General features: G+C 40.7%; 1 protein-coding gene across 15 annotated transcripts in view; it reads left to right on the forward strand.

The window, feature by feature from the left end:
* ACBD6 (acyl-CoA binding domain containing 6) overlaps nucleotides 1-24,401 on the forward strand; it is a 235,993-nt gene that overhangs the window by 201,842 nt on the left and 9,750 nt on the right. For 4 of the 15 annotated variants that reach the window (XR_012331305.1, XR_004526004.2, XM_033853978.2 and 1 more), the window contains one exon: nucleotides 3,518-3,737. The exons of the other annotated variants lie outside the window; for them this stretch is intronic. Coding sequence is in view for 2 of the 4 variants with exons in the window: in XM_033853978.2 (XP_033709869.1) it covers nucleotides 3,518-3,540 (23 nt within the window). In the remaining 2 variants the exon portion in view is untranslated. Of the gene's footprint in view, nucleotides 1-3,517; nucleotides 3,738-24,401 lie in introns of those variants that run through there. 15 annotated transcript variants of the gene reach the window in all.

Raw genomic sequence — 24,401 nt, forward strand, 5'->3', positions numbered from 1 at the left:
TGGCACCATGTAAACATTTACAAAGATTAATATTAGGATGTAGAGGAACAAGAACTGTTGTACATTGCTGTTGTGAGTGTCAACTGTTGCAATCACTTTGGAGATGAATTTGGCAAAGTCTAGTGAAGTTGAAGGTACACATACCATACAATCCAGCAATTTCACTTCTAGTATATTCCCTAGAAATACTCCCCAGAATGTATATAATGAGACATAATTAAGAACAGGTATTGCAGCATTACTTGTAATAGCCAAAAACTTGTTTAATTAGCCTTTATATTCCTCTGTATTCTGTACTTAAAATAGTTAATTTAAATTGCATATATATACACACAGATATGCATACATGTATATTCTGTGTTACCAAATGCCTTTGAAAGGTGTGCCATTAAAAATGTGCATATCCAGGACTCCCCTGGTGGCACGGTGCTTAAGAATCCGCTTGCCATTGCAGGGGACATGGGTTCAATCCCTGGTCTGGGAAGATCCCACATGCCACGGAGCAGCTAAGCCCGTGCTACACAACTACTGAGCCTGTGCTCTAGAGCCCATGAGCCACAGCTACTGAGCCCACGTTCTGCAACTACTGAAACCAGCACGCCTAGAGCCTGTGCTCCGCAACAAGAGAAGCCACCACAATGAGAAGCCCGCGCACCGCGACGAAGAGTAGCCTCCACTCGTCGCAACTAGAGAAAGCCCGCGTGCAGCAACAAAGACCCAAGGCAGCCAAAAAAAAAAAAAAGCGTATCTATCACAGTATACAGGTAATCACTAGGCTCCTTTCTATAAACAGCCCTCCGAAGTAATTATTGTTTTCCCCAGTTTATAAATGAGGAAATCAAAACTCAAAGAAGTTAATAAACTTACCTAAGGGAGCCAGAGATTCAAACCCATATCTCTAGATTTACCAGGAAAGGAGAGAAAAACAAATGCCTTCCCCTGCCTCCTTCCACAGCACTCACATTTCTCACTCTGCAAAGGTGTTTATAGAATTCTTTCAGATAGCTCCTCTGACATCACCAAATGCTGGCTACTCTTAACTCTAATTTTCGACCCAGGAAAAAACGTTTCTCAGCTACCTCCCTAGCTGTTTGAACTTGACGTAAGTCAAACAACCACAGATAATCTGAAAGGGAAAAAAGGAAACTCTTCAACAGTGGTTGTGAGGCCCTCAGCCTAAAATTCAGGGCTGCGCCTTCTTCCTGCTGCCTGGCTTCAAGAAGCCAGGCAAACTTTTTATTTCAATATACGTGCATAAGGTCCAGAGTTCACTGCTCGGCTTAGAAAGACAACTCCGCCAATGCAACCACGTGCTGTGCTAAATCAGTTCTTACTTTCATCCCCTCATTCCTTCTTTCATCCACTCATTAGACATTTTTTAGTGCCTTCTCTGTGGCACGTTTTGTGTTTTCCTTTCATTTCTCCATCCAGAAACTGTAGAAACAGTTAAACCAGACTAAATATGCCCTTGAGAATGTAGATGAGTCACTCTGTCATCCCTAGTTAACCGTTAGGGGTGAATGCCTTTACAGAGGTGGGAATGTGTCCATTTAAGTTTGACATGTGTAAACTTCATTTCTGTGGAGCAGCAGGGTTGGGAATTTTTTTTTTTTTTTGGCTGCACCGTGCGGCGTGTGGGACCTTAGTTCCCTGACCAGGGATCAAACCCACACCCCCTGCATTAGAAGCACAAAATCTTAACCACTGGACCGCCAAGGAAGTCCCTCAAAGGTCTTTCTGACTGGCTTCAAAATAAGCTGTATATTCTTTATGTACTGATATGGAAAAATCTCTAAGATATATTGTTAAGTGAAAGGAATAAGGTGCAGAACAGTGCATATACTGTGCTGCCATGAATATATCTGTACACATTTGCTAGTAAATGGAATGATACACAAAAAGTGAATGTTGGTTGCCTAAGGGAAGAAGTGTGGAGCTAGAATACAAGCGCAGGATAAAAGTGTTTTCCTATAAACCCTTTAATGACTTCTGTATTTGGAACTGTATGCATGTATCTATTTGAAGATTCAGTTTAAATTATTTTAAATTTAAATTATTTTAAATCTAAATATCATAGGCTCTATTAGTACTATAAATACAACTTAATTATATTTCATTCATTCAACAAACATTTAATGAGCACCTACTATTTGCTGGATAAAATATACCAAACATCCTTTTCAAGGTAACAGATGTCCCCAGACATTGGGTGTCCTTCACCTCGCAGCCAATAAACAAGGACCTGATAACCATAGTGCTAGTGTGTGAGTTAACACTGTCTAATCTGGGGAAACTGTGGGCTTGTGTTTCAATGCCAGCAAACCCTGGAAATGTTGCTTCTTGAGTAATGGGAAGTTGGAACTGAGACCTGCATCCAGAGTAAACCAGCACTTTCAAAGGACTGCATCCTCAGTAGGAAAAAAAAGTTAGATTAGATTAGAAAAAGGTGACCCACTAGTGTAAGGAAGGAAAACAAGCTTATCTGCCACAGACCAGAATCTGGGTGGAAGAAAAGCCCCACCTCATGCAAGTTTGGGGTTTAAACTTATACTCTGTTTCAGAAATTCTCAAGTTGAGAAATTAACATAAGTGTACTAGGCTGGTTACCCCTAAAGGAACTGGCAGAAGCAAATGCTAAACTTCTCTTGAGAGACACATCCTCAACCAATGCAGCACAAAATTCCTACAGAAAGAAGTTCTGCTGAAAATGAGCTCACAATCCGGAATTACAGATTACATCTGAGTGAATGTCAGCAGACATAGTAAACCACAGGATTAGACTTTAAGGAATTTAAGTAAAACTATTGGATAGAAATTATCAGAAAAAGATTGTATAAAATCAAGGAATCAAGAACACAGAAACAAGACACTCCAAAAAAGAATAAGCAGATTTGAAAGAGAATCAAATAGAATTTCAGTAAGTGAAAAAATATAGAAATCTTACAATACGAATAGGTTGAAGTGCAGAATTGGCACCCAAAAAAAAAAGCAAATTATGGTGAACTGAAAGGTAGTTCTAAAAGGCAGTACAGAAAGATAATGAACTGGAATTGTAAAAAGAGACACTGAGTGTAAAATGATGAATCTCACGAACATACTGTTTTGTATCTGGCATCCTGAACTCAGTATGTACTATATGCTTCCATTTATATGAAGATCAAAAACAGGAAAAACTCATCTCCAGCATTAGCAGACAGGATAATGGTCACCTTGGGGAACTGGGTAGGTGGCATTTGGAAGGGATTAACAGGGCAGGGGTGCTTCTGAGATTCTAATGATGAGCTGATTCTTGATCTGTGTGCTAGTTACATGGATAAATTTATCTTAAGAAAGTTTATGTTTATTGTTTTGGAACTCTTCTGTATGTATTTTATACTCTAATAAAGTTTACACACATACAAAAAAAATATCCAGACCTAGGCAGATATAAGATGGTGGTGTTACTGTTTTCATATATAAAATCTCTTAACCTTTCCAACAAATGTCTGAGCTAGGCCTTGTTTTCCTACATTTGCAGATGAAAAACTGAAGTCCAGATAGGTGAAGTGACCTTGACAGGGTAACACAAGCTGTAGGTGGCAGAGCCAAGACACTTGTCCAGATCTTCTGATTCCACTTCCAGTCGTCTTTTCATAACTCTGTAAATAATTACAGTCCTAGTATCCTTTTAAAGCACACATTATTTTGTGGAAGATAGTCTTTTATAGAAATAAATGAAAGTCTTTTATCATTGGTCACCTTGGTCAGTGGGTCAGGCTATTTTTCAAAACTGTACTTGTGAGTAAACACGTATATACGTGTCCATTTGTGCACCTGCATATTCCTATTTCTGTTCACTGAGAGTTTAGACAATCATAAAAATTATCCCTGATTCAGGAATCCTGCCCAAAATTGATCTAGTAAAATGATTTCTATTTCTATCTGTCTCTCAGATTATATTATTCATTGTAGAAAGAACAAAACAAATACCATATATGTTATAATCAAGATAATTAAACATTCCAGTAATATCATTAGTTAGAGGTTTTGGCATTACAAATATATAAAACTAAAATATTCTGACAACTCAGGAATGTTTTGTGAAATTAATACTTTAATGATCACTTTTAGGTGTGATTAATTTTTAATTTAGATTTTCTTACTAGGTCACTAGACTTTTGCCCGATTTTAAGGTTGTCAAAACAGAGCTTAGCATGTAACAATAATAATAATTGCCATTTATTAAGCACCTACTATATGCCAGGGAATCTGCTGGGCATATTTTATCCATTTAGTCATTTAATGTTATTTAATCTTTTTATTTAATAGGCACTCAATAGCTATTTGTTGATTTTATTTTATTTTAGGACCCTTAATCTATTCTTGGAACTTTCATAACACTATAAATATAGTTAAATCCAGTGATTGCAGACAATGTTGGGGATGTCTTGGGGGCTTAGCTATTATTTTTTATGAATTACAGTTTGGCTTGACAGCTGTCCTTGTGTTGACAGCTCTTCTGATTATAGCAGTTGTCAAACTCCATCCTTAAGCAGGTTGTAAATCCTGCCTTCTTCCGATTAAAACTGGGTCAGAGCCAATGGCAGGTTAACTAGAGGCCAGTGTTCTACTACTGTATGTCCTTACTAGTTCGCTCTACATGCGCTTTGCGTAGCAGCGTACTAAAACCTTCATTCGCCTCTGTTTTACTTTGGTGTTTCTGAATCTTCAGATATTGGTCCTCCCGTTGTTTTGTGATTTAAACATGGTCCCTGCTGAAGAGTATATTAGTGTAAGTGTGGGCTTCCTTGTAAATGGCCTGTTAGCCCTCCCCTCCTCCCCCTCCACTGGGAATACTAACATCATTGCATCTGTGTCTCCCAGGGGAAATCAGGGCTTTTCCTTGCACGTGCAGTCATGTGATTTCAGAGTGGGCAGGCTTTGTATCCTCATGAGCCCTTGGTCTTCCACGTAAAGCACCATCTGTTCTGTTCCTTGCACGCTGTTACAGGGCAGTGGGAGGAGGCATTAGAGTGAAAATAAATAAAATAAAAAAAGAAAGAAATTCATCATCAAAACCCTGAGGATTAATGGAGTCAGAAGGCTCACTGCTCTGAATGAAAATTCATCTTCACCTGTGCCAGTGTCAGGGCTGCATCTATGGCACTTGACAAATAGAGGTTCCCAGGGTACCGTAAATTCAGCAACTGTTCTAATCCCTGTAGGCTTGCTCAGGCTTTTCCGAGATGGGCTTATGACTGTTTTTGTATTTCCCAGCACATTGTGGGCACCAGTATCCCCTCATTAATTTGGTAAAATGTTAGCACCCTTTCCTTCTCATCCCGCTGTCATCTTCTTTGTCTTTGTCCATTTTGAGGGGGAGGGCAGCTCATACATTTCTGAAAGAGGACTCTGCCTTGTGAACTGTGCTTCACTGAAGATGCCAAAGGCAGAGAAATCAATTAACTAATGAATTTTGAGCAAATACTAATCCCTAATACTGTGTTAGATGAAGAGGAGAATATAGAAAAGAATATAATCAAGTAGCTCACCATCTAATTGGGAGCACAGAGCATATATTTTCAAAAACTGTCTGTTGGGCACCTATACCTGCCATAGGCTCTATGCTAAACATAAACATAATTGATACCTATCAACAGTGACTCTCCAAGAGGTACTACAAATGCCCTCCTCATACTGGGGTAAGATTCACCTGTGTGCTTTCCCCTTGTCCTTTAAATCAGTCTTTCTCTTCCCGTCTTTTTTTTTCTACTACAACTCCCTGATTGCTTATGCTCTCATATCAGTCTGTCTTTGCATAAACCCAGGCATTTGTTAATAAAACTCCTTTCCTTGTGGGTACCATATCCCTTACTCTGAGGTACTATTTTGCAACCCCTTAAATTCCAAATTTAAATCTCACTTTATAGTTACAGTTGAGCTAAAATTTCATTTACATTTGTTAGGTTAGGGGATTGTTATACAGCCCAGTTAAGCCTTTTCTCAGCTGGTTGGCAGTAGTCCTCTACATGTGAAACTTAAAAATTTAAGCTCCATTCCTGGGTTAGTACTCATAGATTATACCATATCTCACTACTGGGAAAGTCACATCATCATACAGATTGTATGAAATTAATGCCCCTTTGTCTGAGATGGCCAGCTTAGTGTCTTCAGCCGTAATACACAGCTACTTAGCCTGATCTTCATGCTTAGCAGTCTCAAGTGTTGGGTTAGATTTGAGCTAAAGTGTGATCTGACAGACCATGGTAGTTGTTACCGTGTATCACAGATTTTTATACACTGGGAAATTTATTCCTCTGATACTGCTTTAAAAGTTCCAATTTTATGGTACAGCCACTATAGAGAACATTATGGAGGTTCCTTAAAAAACTACAAATAGAACTACCATATGACCCAGCATTCCCACTACTGGACATATACCCTGAGAAAACCATAATTCAAAAAGAGTCATGGGGGCTTCCCTGGTGGCACAGTGGTTGAGAGTCCGCCTGCCGATGCAGGGGACATGGGTTCATGCCCCAGTCCGGGAAGATCCCACATGCCGCGGAGCAGCTAGGCCTGTGAGCCATGGCTGCTGAGCCTGCACATCTGGAGCCTATGCTCTGCAGGGGGAGAGGCCACAACAGTGAGAGGCCCATGTATTGCAAAAAAAAAAAAAAAAAAGAGTCACGTACCAAAATGTTCATTGCAGCTCTATTTACAATAGCCAGAAGATGGAAACAACCTAAGTGTCCATCATCGGATGAATGGATAAAGAAGATGTGGCACATATATACAATGGAATATTACTCAGCCATAAAAAGAAACGAAATTGAGTTATTTGTAGTGAGGTGTATGGACCTAGAGTCTGTCATACAGAGTGAAGTAAGTCAGAAAGAGAAAGACAAATACCATATGCTAACACATATATATGGAATCTAAGAAAAAATAAAAATGTCATGAAGAACCTAGGGGTAAGACAAGAATAAAGACACAGACCTACTAGAGAATGGACTTGAGGATATGGGGAGGGGGAAGGGTAAGCTGTGACAAAGTGAGAGAGTGGCATGGACATATATACACTACCAAACGTAAAATAGATAGCTAGTGGGAAGCAGCCGCATGGCACAGGGAGATCAACTCGGTGCTTTGTGACCACCTAGAGGGGTGGGATAGGGAGGGTGGGAGGGAGGGAGGTGCAAGAGGGAAGAGATATGGGAACATATGTGTATGTATAACTGATTCACTTTGTTGTAGAGCAGAAACTAACACACCATTGTGAAGCAATTATACTCCAATAAAGATGTTTAAAAAAAAAAGTTCCAATTTTAAAACCTAACCAAGTGTTTCTCATAACAAGTTGAGACTGACAGCTGTGGCAAAAATGTTAAATGATTATTCCTTAAAATATAAATGTCACGTAGCTAGTTTTAGGCAGGATAAATATCCTCTATTCACAGCTACTTGATATTGGCAATGTGTCTTTAACTTTGTTATGTTTTCTAAGAGACTGTCTTCCATTGGAATCTAACTTGAGACTGTCTTCCCCTGGAATCTAACTTGGTGTACAGTGATTCATGGTAAAACCTTTCCAAAATGTAAAATAAAAATGTTCATTATTTGGGGAGATGATTTTAAACTCTCAGAGGGATGTTATAATCCTAAACACTCTATTGGTAAATATATCCTGTCTCTGCCTTCCTTCCTATCTAAGGCATACCCCAAAACATGATCTCAGTCCATTAACACCTGTCCCAGGATTAGAATAGGCAAATTTGCCTTTCTGTACCTTTTTCTCCTACTCTCTATTCACTTATTCAAATATTAATTTAACATTTATAATTCTAGTAGCCTTCTAAGAAATCCCACTAAAGGCAGAGAGATAGGGTTGCCAGATGGTCTGATTTTAGCTCAGAAAAATTTCTGCCTTCCACCACTGTTCCCTTAGAACCACCTCTGAGTCTGTGCTATTATAAATTAGAGTTTGGTACCTCAGTCTGTCAGGATGGATAATATAAAGAATCACCAAAGCTGTCACAAATTTGTAACTTACCACAACCTGGTTTTGGCTCTTGGCTCTATGCCCACTTCACAGCACATAGCCAGGGAGCCCTGAGCTGAAAGCACCCACCAGGGGAGAGAAGACAGGTGAGGGAGCCATAGAAAGAAGCTCTTTTATCTTTACATGAGTACCAACAAAGTGCAAAAGAAGAAACGTCACTACTAAGTCATTTAAGACCAAACTCCCGGAGAGTTCTGCTTCCACTTAAGACAGAGAAAACTGCGACAGAACATTGCTCCCACACTAACAAGAAGAAAATGCTAGATAGTCTACAAAATCGTAACTTTTCTTAAACCCATCAGATAGTAGAAGTTGCGTGTCAGCAAAGTAAACCGAATTCCAAAGAATGACAAGCCCCTATAAGATACAACAACTGTTTCACCTTTGATAGAGCACCCAAGGAATAGGCAGCCACCATAAAAGCAGATAAGAAGAAAACAGCTAAAATTAACAAATTCTTAAGGTGACATTTTAGAATAACTGGGAGCCTCAGTTATGACATTTTAGAATAACGGGGAGCCTCAGACCCAAGAAGATTTCACATGTACTTTTTTTCATTAACTGGGTGCTGTAAGACAAATTGAGAACAGAGAGATCCCTCCTCAGTGGCACACAGGCATGAAATCCTGCCACTTCCCTAGACCCTTATTTCATACAAAGAAAAATCCTTAAGCCACTGGGGGAAAAGCAGAAAGCTAGGCAGATATCCACTGCCTTTGGAGGAGGAGTGAAAGCAAACCCTGTCTACCACTGTGGCAGGACAGGGAGCCCCTGGGCTCCAGACCCTGTGCTGACACAAAGCAGAGATCTCTTGCCCCTGGGGGCTGGACAGGGAGTTCCCACTCAAGACATGTTTTCTTTCACACAAGGCAGAATTTGGCTGACATTTGCGGGGGCAGGGAGGATGCAAGAACACTGAGAAATTGCCACCCCTGAGGGCCTAAGACTGAGACTAGACTAAAAGGACAAAGAACTCTATCCCACTCTCACCATGAGCCTCACTCTGAGTAATAAGCAGTAGCAGTCTTATCGATGGATGAGGAGAAAAGGTACAGAGAGAGATTCCCTCTGTGGTAGATGTGCAGAGACTACTGAAAGCTGAGGGGGGAGTGAGAATTCTAAAAAAAAAAAACACCCTCAGGCACCCAGGCCTCACACTAAGCATAAGGTAGCAGCAGCCCACAGCTGGAGGAATTTAAGTGTGTGATGTGCTGAGGTTATACATAGTAACAACAAAACCAAACCCGGTTCAACGGCTGACTAGATTCACTCAACACCCATACTGATGGCATGACAGAAGAAAAGGCATGACCATTTCTGGTGTAAATAGTATTATTTACTTCAGCCTCCTCTGTCCTCCTACACACAATGTTCTGCATTCAAGAAAGCACGGAAAAAACAGCCCTTTTCAAGCAATAAATGAGTAATTGATAGAGCAAGTAGATAAAAATTCAGCAAGGATTTGAAAGACTTGAACCACACTATCAACCAACTTGACCTAATTGACATTTATAGAACATTACACCTAATATACACAATATACATTGTTTCAAGTACACATGGAACATTTACCAAGACAGACCATATTCTAGGCCATAAAACTAACCTTAACAAGCATAAAAGAAATCATACAAAGTTTGCTCTGTGACCACCGCAGAATTAAATTAGAAATTAATAACAAACACGTATCTGGAAAATCCCTAATTGTATGAAACTTCAACACACTTCTAAATAACTCATAGGTCAAAGAAGAAATTCCAAGAGAAATAAGAAAATATTTTGAATTGAATGAAATGAAAACATGCCACCAAAAGTTGTGAGATGCAGCTAGAACAGTGCTTAGAGGAAAATTGGATCTTTTATTAAAAAAGAAAGGTCTCAAATCAATGATCTAAGACTCTACCTTAAAAATTTTTTGAAAAAGAAAAGCAAAGTAAGCTCAAGATAAGCATTGTAATAAAAGTAAAGGTCAGAGCAGAAATCATTGAAATAGAAAACCAAAAATCAATGAAACCATTGAAAACCTTTAAAAAGGTCAATAAAACTGATAGACCTCTAGCCAGACCAATTTAGAAGAGGAAAAACAAATTAATTTCAGAAATGAAAAGGAGTCATCAACACAGATCCTACAGGTATTATGAAGCGAATAAGGGAACATTATTAACAGCTTTTTACCAATAAATCAGATAACTTAGAGTAAATGGACACACTTCCTAAAGACACAAACTAACAACATTCTCTCAAAAAGAAATAGAGAAACTAGATAGCTATATATCTATTGAAGAGATTGAGAATTGTTACTGAAAACTTTCCCACAGCAAAATCTCCAGGCCCTGATTGCTTCACTGTGAATTCTACTAAATATTTAAGGAGGAAATAATACCGGTTCTACACACAAACTCTTCCAGAAAATAAGAGGAGGGAACACTGCCAAACTAATTCTGTGAGACTAACATTACCCTAATACCAAAACCAGAAGAAGACCCTAGAGGAAAAGAAAACTACAGGCTGATACGTCTCATGAATATAGATGCAAAAAATCTTTAATAAAATGTTAGCAAATTGAACATAGCAATATACAAGAAGGGTAATTATAACCAAATGTGTTTATCCCAGGAATCTAAGGTTGGTTCAGCAGCTGAAAATCATTGTATTTCACCATATCAGACAAATCAAAACCAAAAATAAAACATATGATCATCTCCATATATGTAGAAAAAGCCATTGAAAAATTCAGCCTCCTTCATGATTTGGAAAAAACAAAAAACAAAAACAGAACGACAACAAAAAATAAAAAACAGAGCAAAATAGGAATAGAGGGAACGTCTTCAGCCTGAAGAAATCAATAGCTAACATCATCCTTAATGGTAAAATGCTGAATGCTTTCCTTCTGACTGGGAACAAGGCAGAGATGTCCACTCTCTCCACTTTGATTCAACATTGTACTGGAAGTTCTAGCTAGTGCATTAAGGCAATGGAAGGGTCCCAGCACCCTTTACTGCCTTCCTGGAGAGACTTACGCCATGATATTTATATCCAGTATTTACGTTGGTCTGTTTCTGGGCTCTCTATTCTATTTCATTGATCTGTTTTTCTATTCTTTTGTCAATACCATACTGTCTTAATTATTATGGTATTATCATAAGTCTTGAAGTCAGACAGTGTCTGTCTTCCAGCTTTGTTCTTCTCCTTCAATATTGTATTGGCTCTTCTGGATCTTTTGCCTCTCCATATAAACTGTACAGTTTGTTGTTATCCACAGCCTGACTTGCTGGGATTTTGGTTGGAAAGAACTGACATCTTGACAGTACTGAATCTTCCTATCCACGAATGTGGAATATCTCTCCATTTATTTAGTTTGTTGATTTTGTTCTGAGCTTTATAATTTTTCTCATATAGATCTTGGCAAATATCATGTTAGGTTTATACCTCAGTATTTCATTTTGGGGGTGCTAATGTAAATGGTATTATGTTTTTAATTTCAAATTCCACTTGTCCCTTGCTGGAAAGCAATTGACTTTTGTACATTAACATTATATTCTGCAACATTGCTATAATTGCTTATTTGTTCCAGGAGGTTTTTTTGTCAGTTCTTTTGGATTTTCCACATGGACTATCATGTCATCTGCAAACAAAGACAGTTTTATTTCTTCTTCCCTAATCTGTATATCTTTTATTTCCTTTTCATGTCTTATTGCATGATTTGAAACTAGAACTTCCAGTACAGTGTTCAAAAGGAGTGGTGAGAACAGATATCCTTGCCTTATACCCGATCTTAGTGTGAAAGCTTTGAGTTTCTCACCAGTAAGTATGATTTTAGCTATAGGCTTTTTGTAGATGTTCTTTATCACATTGAGAAAGTTCCCGAGGAGTGACGTCAGCAACATAGTGGAGTGAAAAGCTACCTTTGTCTCTCCCTTTCAATCTGCAACCAGTAAAACATTCATAACTCAACAAAGGTGCCTCTGGCCAACACACCAGGATGCTAGAGAATTCCACACATCTGTACATCTAAAGGTCAGTGGACTGGAACACATATAGGAGGCAGAACCAAGGAAACAGCGGAGGTGGTACCTGTAGTCCTGGCCTTCCCACCACAGCAGCTGAGCCCACAGCCCCAGAGAACCCAGTAGCAGCCGGGAGGCAGTGCACACGACTCCAGCTACACAACACCTGTGGCCACAGGCAACTGGGCAACAGCAGTAGTGGGGCCTCGGACCCCATCCCTCCAGCCACTGATGTGCCCACCACTCCAGCCGCCTGCCCCCTCCCCCCCGAATCTGCAGCGGCAGAGCCCACTAACTTTATAATACCAGACACGGAAGAGGTGCCCTCACAACTCCTGCTTCCCCCCTTCCCTTACTCTCCCCCTGCAGTGGCAGAGCCTGTGACTCAGGGGATCCCAGACACAAGGGAGAGCCCACCATCTTGGTACACCAGGTGGTGATGCCAATAACACTGGCAGAAGCAAGGCACCAGTGACCCCAGAGATGCAAGAACTGATAATGTGGGCAGGGGGCCACATGTTATGGGCAGTACAGGGTAGAAAGTGCTAACTCTCAAATGTAACAAGAGGCAGCTCAGGTAAGAGAAACCAAAAACTTATGCTATAGTGCCACCTACTGGAAAACAGAAAGCCTCTGATTTCTGACCTGTTGCTACTTCAGATGTGCTGGCAGAGGAACAACTCATCAAACACCATGAAGAACTAGAGTAACACTACCACAGAAAGAAAATGGTAATTCTCCAGAAACCAAACTTAAAGTCATGGAATATTGCGATCTAACTGATAGAGAATTCAAAATAGTGAACATGAAGAAACTCAGCAAACAACAAGAAAATTCAGAAAGGCAGTTCAGTGAGCTCAGGAATAAAATGAACAGAAGTAATACTTTGCCAAAGAGATTTAAACTCTAAAAAAAGAACCAAACAAGTTTTGGAGCTGAAGAACTCAATAAATGACATAAAGAATGCATTAGAAAGCATTGAAAGGGGACTTCCCTGGTGATCCAGTGGTTGAGAGTCCGCCTTCCAATGCAGGGGATGCGGCTTCAATCCCTGGTCCAGGAACTAAGATCCCACATGCCGCAGGTCATCTAAGCCCACACACCACAACTAAAGAGCCTGCATGCCGCAGCTACAGAGCCCACGTACTGTGGAGCCTGTGCACCACAACTACAGAGCCCACATGCTCTGGAGCCTGCGCCACAACTAGAGAGCCCACATGCCACAACTAGAGAGAAGCCTGCAAACCGCAACGAAGAGCCCATGTGCCGCAGCTAAGACCCAATGCAGCCAAAAGTAAATAAATGTTTTTTAAAAAAAAAAAAAACATTGGAAACAGAGCAGACCACATAGAAGAGAGAATTAGAGAGCTCAAAGATAGAAATTTAAAATTTATACAAGTAGAAGGAAGAGAAATAGCATTTAAAATTGAGGAAATTCTGCAAGACCTATCTCACTCTTTCAGGAGGGGCACCATTAGGATAATAGGTATCCCAGCAGGGCAATAGGAGAAGGGAGAAGAAAGTTTATTTAAAGAAATAGCTGAGAACTTCTCAAACTGAGGAAGTTCCCCTCAATTTCTAGTTAACTGAGAGGTTTTTTTTAATCACAAATGAGTGTTAGATTTTGTCAAGTTATTTTTCTGCATCTGTTGATACGATCATGTGATTTTATTTTTTTGCCTATTGATACGATGAATTACATTAATTGATTTTCAAGTGTTGAACCAGCCTTGCCCACCTGGGATAAATCCCACTTGGCTGTGGTATATAATTCTTTTTATTCATTGTTGAGTTCAATTTGCTAATATTTTGTTGAGGGTTTTGCGTTTATGTCCACGAGAGATATCAGTCTGTAGTTTTTTTTCCGTTTCTTATAATGTTTTTGTCTGTTTTTTGTTATTAGAGTAATGGTGGCCTCATAGAATGATTTAGGAAATATTCTCTCTACTTCTGCCTTCTGAAAGAGATTGTAGAGATCTGTTATAATTTCTTCTTTAAATGTTTAGTAGAATTCACCAGTGAACCCACCTAGGCCTGGTACATTCTAGTTTGGAAGGTTATTAATCATTTATTCGATTTCTTTACTAGTTACAGGCCTATTCAGAATGTATATTTTTTCTTGTGTGAATTTTGGCAAATTGTGTCTTTCAAGGAATTGGTCCATCTCATATAGATTATCATATTTGTAGGCATAGAAATGTTTGTCGTATTCCTTTTTATCCTTTTAATGTCTATTGGACCTGTAGTAATGTCCCCTCTTTCATTTCTGATATTAGTAATTTGTGTCCTCTCTTTTCTTATTTAACTTGGCTGGAAGCTTATTGATCTTATTGATCTTTTCAAAGAACTACCTTTTGATTTTATTGATTTTCTCTATTGATTTCCTGTTTTCAAGTTCATTGATTTCTGTTGTAATTCTTTTTTTTTTCTTTTTTCTTCTGCTTACTTTGGATTTAATTTGCTCTTCTTTTTCCAGTTTCCTAAGGTGGGAACTTAGATTATTGATTTTATATCTTTCTTCTTTTCTAATACATGCATTCAATGCTATAAATTTCCTTCTAAGCACTGCTTTTGATGCATCCCATAAATTTTGATAAGTTGTGTTTTCATTTTCATTTAGTTCAAAATAATTTAATTTCTTTGTTATTTTTTTCTTTGACCAATGTATTATTACTTACTACAAACTTACTATAAAGATACAGAAACCAAAATAGTGTGATATTGGTGTAGGGTAAGGTATATAGATCAATGAAACAAGATAAATAACCTAGAAATAGACCAAACCACACATGGGTAATTGATTTTTGATAGAAGTGCCAAGGTAAGTCAATGGAGGAAAGGATACTCTATTTAACAAATGGTGCTGTCACAGTTGGACATACACATACATACTGGGGGGAAGAAAAGCCTCAACCCTTTTCTCATACCCTCCACAAAAATTATCTTGAAATGGATCAGAGACCTATACATAAGAGCTAAAATATAAAGAACTAGAAGAAAATGTGCAGGAAAATCTTTGTGATCTTGAGATAGACAAAGACTTCTTATATAGGAGATAAAAAGCACAAAACAAAAAAGAAAAAAAATAAATTGGACTTCATTCAAAATTTTAAAATTTTACCCTTCAAAAGATTCTTTTGGGCTTCCCTGGTGGCGCAGTGGTTGAGAGTCCGCCTGCCAATGCAGGGGACACGGGTTCGTGCCCCGGTCCGGGAAGATCCCACATGCCACGGAGCAGCTAGGCCTGTGAGCCATGGCCACTGAGCCTGCGCTTCGCAATGGGAGGGGACACAACAGTGAGAGGCCCGCATACCACAAAAAAAAAAAAAAAGATACTGTTAATAAAAAGATGAGACACAGTGGGAAAAAATATTTATAAAACATATTTGGAAAAAAACTTATATCCAACAATATATAAAGAGTAATTGTAACTTTATTAAAAAGACACCCCAATTAATAAGTGGACAAAAGATTTGGATAACTCACCAAAGGTAGATGACTGGCAAATAAGTACGTAAAAAGATGTTCATCAGTAGACATTAGGGAAATGTAAATTAAAAACCACAATAAGAAGACCTGACTATACTATATAGTACCTATACTATACGTACTAGAGACATGACTAGAATGGCTAAAAAGAATTTTAATGATAATAACAAGTGCTGACAAGGATACAGAGCAAGTAGAATTCATACATACTGGTGGGAATACAAAGTTTGGAAGTTTGGTAGTTTCTTATTCAAGTTTAATGTTCACTTGCCATGTGACTCAGCAGTCCCACTCTAGATATTTACCCAAAAGATGTGAAAACATAAAAGATCCATACAAAGACATGTATCCAGTTGTTCATAGGATCTTATTCCTAATGGCCAAAAACTGGACACAAGCCAGATGCCTACATACTTTTATACAATGGAATACTAACTACTCAGCAACAAAAGGGAAAGAACTACTCATACCTGCAGCAACATGGATGGATCTCAAAAGCATCATGCTCAATGAAAGAAGCCAGACACAGAAGACTATAGGCTGTATGATTTCCATTTCTGGAAAAGGCAAAACCTAAGGACAGAAATCAGATCAGTGGTTGCCAGGGGCAATGGGTGGGGGTAAGAGGATTGGCTGCAGAGAGGCCAGGAGGAACTTCTGGGGGTTATGGACATGTCTTATGTCTCTATTGTAATGGTAGCTACACAAGTAGACACATTTGCCAGAATTCAAATTTTTAAGAAGAATGAATATTACTTCAATTTTTTAAAAAAAAAAGAAAAACCAGGGAATCTTGCTCTGTATGTTAACTGGCACAATCCAAAGTGGATGAAGAATCTGGGACGGACAAGATGGCGGAGTAGAAGGACCTTGAGCTCACCTCTTCTCACACGCACACCAAAATCACAACTAACTGCTGAACAGCCATTGATTAAAAAGACTGGAACCTACCAAAAAAGATATTCTACGTCCAAAGACACAAAGAAGAAACCACAACAAAACAGTAGGAGGGGCGAACTCGTGATATAAACAATTCCCATACCACCCAGGTGGGTGACCCACAAACTGGAGAATAATTATATCGCAGAAGTTCTCCCACAGGAGTGAGAGTTCTGAGCCCCACATCAGGCTTCCCAGCCTAGAGGTCTGGCATCGGGAGGAGGACCCCCAGAGTACCTGTCTTTGAAGGCCAGAGGAGCTTGATCGCAAGAGCTGCACAGGGCTGGGGGAAACAGAGACTCCACTCTTGGAGGGTGCACACAAGGTCTCACATACACCAGGACCCAGGGCAAAAGCAGTGACTTTGTAGGAGCCCAGGCCAGACCTACCTTCTGGTCTTGGTGGGTCTCCTGGGGAGGTGGGGGGGGCAGCTGTAGCTCACCCTGGGAACATGGACACTGGTGGCAGTGGCAGAAATATTGGAGAGCGTCATCTACATGAACTCTCATGGAAGGCAGGCATCTTGCCTTGGTCATAAGCACCGAGGCCTGGCCCCACCCAACCGCCTTTAGGCTCCAGTTCTGGGACGTCTCAGGCCAGACAACCAACAGGACAGGAACACAGCCCCAGCCATCAGCAAATAGGTTGCCTAAAGACTTCCTGAGCACACAGCCACCTCTAGATAGGTCCCTTGACATGGCCCTGCCCACCAGAGGGCCAAGACCCAGCTCCACCCGTCAGTGGGCAGGCACCAGTCCCTCCTGCCAGAAAGCCTGCACAAGCCTCCAGACCAGCCTCACCCACCAGGAGACAAACACCGGAAAACTACGATCCTACAGCCTGCAGAACGGAGTCCATAAACTCAGGTCAGAACCTACCCTGGGAACAGCTGGTCCCTGCCCCTGAGTGATGAGAGGGGAATGCACTGCTGGGACGAGGACCACTTCTCCAAGGTTGAGAAATGTAACTAACCTACCACAGAAACAAAAATACAAATAGAAATTTAAACAGAACGAGACAGCAAAGGAATATGCTGCAGACGAAGTAACAAGATAAAACCCCAGAAGGACAACTAAGTGAAATGGAGATAGGCAATCTACCTGAGAAAGAGTTTCAAGTAATGATCATAAAGATGATCCGAGAACTCAGGAAAAGAATGGATGCATAGATGAAGAAGTTACAAGAAGTTCTCAGCAAAGAGAAAATAAAGAACAACCAAACAGAGTTGACAAATACAGTAATGAGATGAAAAATACATTAGAAGGAATCAATAGCAGAATAAATGAGGTAGAAGAACGAATCAGTGAGCTGAAGACAGAGTGGTGGAAATCATTGCCATGGAACAGAATAAAGAAAAAATGAAAAGAAATGAGGACAGTTTAAGTGGGATATCACATGCACTACCAGTCACATTATAGGGGTCTCAGAAGGAGAAAGAGAGAAAGGGCCTGAGAAGATATTTGAAGAGGTAATAGCTGAAAACTTCCCTAACATGGGAAAGGAAACTGTCACCCAAGTCCAGGAAGCACAGAGAGTCCCATACAGGGTTTAGCCAAGAATTAACACACCAAGACACATAGTAATCAAATTGACAAAAATTAAAGACAAAATATTAAGAGCAACGAGGGAAAAGCAACAAATAACATACAAGGAGACTCCCATAAGGCTAGCAGCAGATTTTTCAGCAGAAACTCTGCAGGCCAGAAGGGAGTGGCATGATATATTTAAAGTGATAAAAGGGAAAAATCTACAACCAAGAATACTCTACCCAGCAAGGCTCTCATTTAAATTTGATGGAGAAATCAAAAGCTTTACAGACTAGCAAAAACTAAGAGAATCTAGGACCACCAGGCCAGCTTTGCAACAAATGCTAAAGAAACTTCTCCAGATGAAAAAGAAAAGGTCACAACTAGAAAAAAGAAAATTACAAATGGGAAAGCTCACCAGTAAAGGCGAACATACTGTAAAGGTAGGAAATCATCCACACACAAATGATATCAAAACCAGCAACTGTGAGAAGAGGGTAGTACAAATACAGGATATTGGGCATGCATTTGAAATTAAAAGACCAGCAACTTAAAACAATCTTGTTTATATAGAGACTGCTATATCAAAACCTCATGGTAACCGCAAACCAAAAATCTACCATAGATACACACAAAAAAAGAAAAGAAAAAAGAATCCAAACACAACTCTAAAGTTAGTCATCAAATGACAAGAGAAGAGAACAGAAGAGGAAAGGAAAAAAAAAGTCCTCCAATGTACCTAGCTAAGCACTTGTGCTTTGAGCATGCGTGTTTCCTTCTGCCCAAATCCTGAATGAGGTACTATACTAGCTACCCAACCCTCCAACCAGGCGGATCAGAATTCAGAGAACCTGAAGCAGCCTTGAGGTCCATAGGCTCACATAAGAATATGATTTCCTCTATAAGAAACATAATAGTAGCTACCATTTAATAAGCATCTACTATTTGAGTCCTCTAGTAGACCCTGGACATGCATTTTCATTTGCCTAGGAAGACCATCTGAGGATAGTTACTCAAGGTCACACAAACCCAGCTTGGATTCTAGAATCCATGTTCTTTCTATGGCACTACTTATAAGGGCCTGTGCACCTGGGTCTCCAGGTTAATGTGGCAGTTTCCTCCTTTCGGAGCTGTATCCCTATTCTGAATGTAGGCATTCTTGACTGAGGTTCTGACACTCCGTATGTATCTTACTAGCCCCACCCCCGTGCAATGGTTGGACCTGACTTGTGGACTAGGTCACTGGCTGGAGTCCTGCTCCTTCAGGGATGGTTTCTGGCAACAAGGCCATTCAGTGGTGACTGTCCAGACCAGTACTGCTGGCCCCACCCACCACCAAAGCCCAGGGGTGGGGTTAGTTCACTCAGCCTGATCTACTTTCAACACCTTCTTCATAGTAAATACTGATGAGAGATATTTGGATGGTCACCTTCTGTGGGCCAGCATTACATTAAGCACCTAAAATTTACTGTTGAACTTGAGTGGTACTTATCCGCCCCGGACCCTCAGGCTGCCTGTCATCCGAGCCCACATCAGATCATGGCCAAAAGCCAATATTCCTTTGGTATGTTGACATAGTTGAAAAGGCCTTGTGCAAAAGATACACTAAGAAACAACAAATGTGAGATATACACAGAGAGACTCTGGGTTCCTACAGAATCATGGGTTGTAGGTCATAGTTCACATTGTCATCAGGAAACTCACCCAACACAGGTTTGTAGAATTACATCAGTAGCAATAAGGAAGTTGGAAAAAGTAGTGATTGGTAAGGTTGAGAGTCATAATAATTAGTCTCAGGTGGGAGCAGTTCATCCTATAGGCACTATATACCACACATCAGTTCTTTACAATGTGCATGAAAATCACCTGTGGCTCGTTACACCATGAATTCTAACTCAGTACATCTGAGGTGAGGCCTGAAGCTCTGCATTTCTAACAAGCTCCCCTAATATGCTGAAAGCCACTGATCCTCAGACTACACTTTGCATGGCAAGCCCGTAGACCTCCTTGACACAGGTTTAAAAAGGAAAAAATAGAGTTGACTTACTAGGCTCTAAGTCATGCATGTAGGTGGCATTAAAACCTTCCAGCCGGGCTTCCCTGGTGGCGCAGTGGTTGAGAGTCCGCCTGCCGATGCAGGGAACACAGGTTCGTGCCCTGGTCCGGGAGTATCCCAAGTGCCGCGGAGCGGCTGGGTCCGTGGGCCGTGGCCGCTGGGCCCGCGCGTCCGGAGCCTGTGCTCCGCAACGGGAGAGGCCACAGAGGTGAGAGGCCCGCGTACCGCAAAAAAAAAAAAAACCTTCCAGCCACGGGCCTTCCCTGGTGGCGTAGTGGCTGAGAGTCTGCCTGCCGATGCAGGGGACATGGGTTTGTGCCCCGAATCGGGAAGATCCCACATGCCGCGGAGCGGCTGGGCCCATGAGCCATGGCCGCTGAGCCTGCGCGTCCGGAGCCTGTGCTCCGCAACGCGAGACGCCACACGGTGAGAGGCCCGCATACCGCAAAAAAAAAGAAAAAAAAACAACCTTCCAGCCAAGGTTCATGATCTTACCAGAAAAGTAATCATTCATTGAGGAAAAAGACCAAGCCAGCCCTGAGTCTCAGAGCATTAGGAAGATGGAGCCCGGGGTTGAGGGGTCTGGAAATACATATAGAAATCAGGATAGGGAAAGAATGCGCAGCAGTCATAGAACTAACAACAACATTGTTAAACTGTTTGAAAAGCAGAGAAGAAGATAGCCTGGGGTATTTGAAGTCAGGCCCGGAACGCCAGACCCAGGACACTAGACTCACTGGCACAGAAAAGGCAAACTTCAAAGTCTTAACAACAAACAACGGAAAAAAATCAGCACAGGCAAACCAGCACCGTCACAAATGTCCAGAAGGCAACCAGGTATATTCCCAGATGCGGGAAGTGAACTTACCTGCTCATCTTCCGCTTCCAGAAGGAACGGAGCAAGGGAAATCAAAGCGTCCTAGTGCCAGAGGAAATAGCGTGTTCAGCAAAGAATCCAGGAGAGGATGAAGTACGGGAGCTGGAAAACTCAGCAAAGGCTCAGCTCTGCTACCCACGTCACATCCGACGTAAAGTTACGTCGCACCTAACCAATGAGAGGCCTGTGTTCCTTCTTACCTGTGTGGGGCATTATCAATACGTGTGAGTTAAGTGGCTCTAGCTGTGAAAATTGACCAATAGTATGAGGCAGGAGGCACGCTGGTAGAGCCCTGAGTCTCAGAGTGAGGTCCCAGATCATCAGTATCAGCATCACCTGGGAACCTGCTAGGAAATGTAAATTCTCAGTCCTGCTCCAAACCTACCAATCAGAAACTGCGGGGGGGGGCACCCTGCAGTCTGTGGTCCAACAAGCCCTCCAGGTGATTCTGATGCAGGCTCACTGCAGTAGAGTCTAGTGAAAGCCTGGTGGAGAGAGAAGGCCAGGTGTGGCAAAGGAGAATCATTATAAGTAGGCTTGATAATGGCGCTTTTAAAGAGCTGGTGGGGCTTCCCTGGTGGGGCTTCCCTGGTGGCACAGTGGTTAATCTACCTGCCACTGCAGGGGACATGGGTTTGAGCCCTGGTCCAGGAAGATCCCACATGCTGCAGAGCAGCTAAGCCAGTGAGCCACAACTACTGAGCCTGCACTCGAGAGCCCATGGGCCACAACTACTGAGCCCACATTCCACAACCACTGAAGCCTGCACGCCTAGAGCCCATGCTGCGCAACAAGAGAAGCCACTGCAATGAGAAGCCCGCACACCACAACGAAGAGTAGCCCCTGCTCGCCACAACTAGAGAAAGCCCGCGTGCAGCAACGAAGACCCAACGCAGCCAAGAATAAATAAATTAATTTTAAAAAAAAGAGAGCTAGTGAAGTCTTAAAGCCTGTTTATAGGGAGAAGAAAACCCAGTAGAGATAATGTAAAATAATAATTAGTAAAACATGCTTAGTGATCAACAATGAAAACCAAAGTGGATGAATGTAAATTGTAGTAAAAATTACGAGTGAAAATTTAATAACGGGCATTAACAGTCTTTGCCTCTTAAGCTTTTTATTTCCCAACCACATAAATGTGTCTACTGGTAAGGACACCATTAGGAATTTTCAATAATCTGTATGTCTCTTTCAAATGTATTTCTCCAGCATGGTAAGGGAAACCACCTTAGGTAGGTAGCTCTTTGGCCAGAGTGATCATGTAATATAAATATATTTAAAGAGTATGCAGAAAAATTGCTAAAAATCCTGAGCCCAAAACATATGTCTTCAGAAAGTCACACAGTACAGTAAAAATGGAGATAGTAGTGTGTATGGGGTGAGTGGGGTTTTTTTTTCAGATTCAAATTTCACCTCCCTACTGAGCTTATCAATATAGATATCCCCTAGTACCACATATTTATCATGTCCCAAACAATATTATTTCTACCCCTCCATAATTTTCTGCTTCTGTTCCCCTCCAAAAACTTTGCTCTTCCTTCTGGTTCCTTATTTTAGAGATGTCACCAGCATCTATGTGTTCTCCAAGACTAGAAACATAGGTGTCATCTTTGATTCTTCTAATTCTTTTGACCATTGGATTGATTTGTTAAAGTTTTTTTTTGTTTTAATATTAAGGATATTAGCTCTTATCTGTGTTATGTAGGTGAATATGTTTCCCAGTTTATGGTTTACTTTTGTATATAGTATTTTTGTGTGTGTGGTATAGCTGTTTTAAATTTGTGTTCAAATTTATCAGTTTTAGGTTTCTATATAATCAGATTTATCAGTAATTTTATCAAGTGTAGAAATACTCAGGCTGTTTTATTCAGTAAACATTACGATCACAGGCCTTGGGCCTAAGAGCTTTTCAAAAACCTATAAAAGTACCTGAAATCTGAAACAAAATATCTTTGCTCCAGAAAACAAAAAGAAAATTGCAAAATATAAATAATTAAATGTTTAGCTAGGTGTCTACAAATATGACATTATATCAGTTTCGTTAATTATTAAATTTAGTGTTCACAAACTTTTTTTTAATTAGAATTCTACCTTTATTCTTTTTTTTTAACATCTTTGTCGGAGTATAATTGCTTTACAGTGGTGTGTTAGTTTCTGCTTTATAACAGAGTGAATCAGTTATACATACACATATGTTCCCATATCTCTTCCCTCTTGCGTCTCCCTCCCTCCCACCCTCCCTATCCCACCCCTCTAGGTGGTCACAAAGCACCGAGCTGATCTCCCTGTGCTATGTGGCTGCTTCCCACTAGCTAGCTATTTTACGTTTGGTAGTGTATATATGTCCATGCCACTCTCTCACTTCGTCACAGCTTACCCTTCCCGCTCCCCATATCCTCAAGTCCCTGCTCTAGTCGGTCTGTGTCTTTATTCCCATCTTAACCCTACGTTCTTCAGAACCTTTTTTTTTTTTTAGATTCCATATATATGTGTTAGCATATGGTATTTGTTTTTTTCTTTCTGACTTACTTCACTCTCTATGACAGTCCCTACATCCATCCACCTCACTACAAAGAACTCAATTTTGTTTCTTTTTATGGCTGAGTAATATTCCATTTTATATACGTGCCACATCTTTATAGGTTGCTTCCATGTCCTGGCTATTGTAAATAGAGCTGCAATGAACATTGTGGTATGTGACTCTTTTTGAATTATGGTTTTCTCAGGGTATATGCCCAGTAGTGGGACTGCTGGGTCGTATGGTAGTTCTATTTTTAGTTTTTTAAGGAACCTCCATACTGTTCTCCATAGTGGCTGTACCAATTCACATTCCCACCAACAGTGCAAGAGTGTTCCCTTCTCTCCACACCCTCTCCAGCATTTATTTATCAGTCCCTTCTTTATACTCCTGCCAACACTAGCTAATTTCAAGCCCCCGAAAAGGACTACCACAGTCTCTTAACTGCCACAAATGCTTAGGTTCTACAAGTCACTCTAGAATTATCATCCTAACACAGAGGTCAAATTATGCTACTCCCCTCCTCATAAATGCCCAACTTCTTAGTATGGCTTTCAAGGCTTTGTATAGTTTAACTTAAATCCAGCCTCTGCTTTTGACGCTCTATATTGCTTCTCTGAGCCAGCAGACAGTTCTCTCAGCATTCCCTGTGCTCTCCTCCTTCTCTTAATGTTGTTTTGTCACTCTGCATGCCTTTTCTTCTAAGTTTACCTGGAATTTTACTCTGTCCTCAAAGCTCAGCTTACATACCACCTACTTGTAGTATTTTTCCTGATTCCTTAGCTTCCTCCTCCTCTCCCCATCCCCCTCACCTTTGCAGGTGTGTGTGTGTGTGTGTGTGTGTGTGTGTGTGTGTGTGTGTGTCCCCACCTGCCACAGTGTTTACTCATCCTTCTAAGTTCCTTAGAGCAGGAATCTTACCTGTATCCTTGATAGGACTGGTATGGT

Source organism: Tursiops truncatus, chromosome 1 (genome assembly GCF_011762595.2).
Source record: "Tursiops truncatus isolate mTurTru1 chromosome 1, mTurTru1.mat.Y, whole genome shotgun sequence".
NCBI classification, from domain to species: domain Eukaryota; kingdom Metazoa; phylum Chordata; class Mammalia; order Artiodactyla; family Delphinidae; genus Tursiops; species Tursiops truncatus.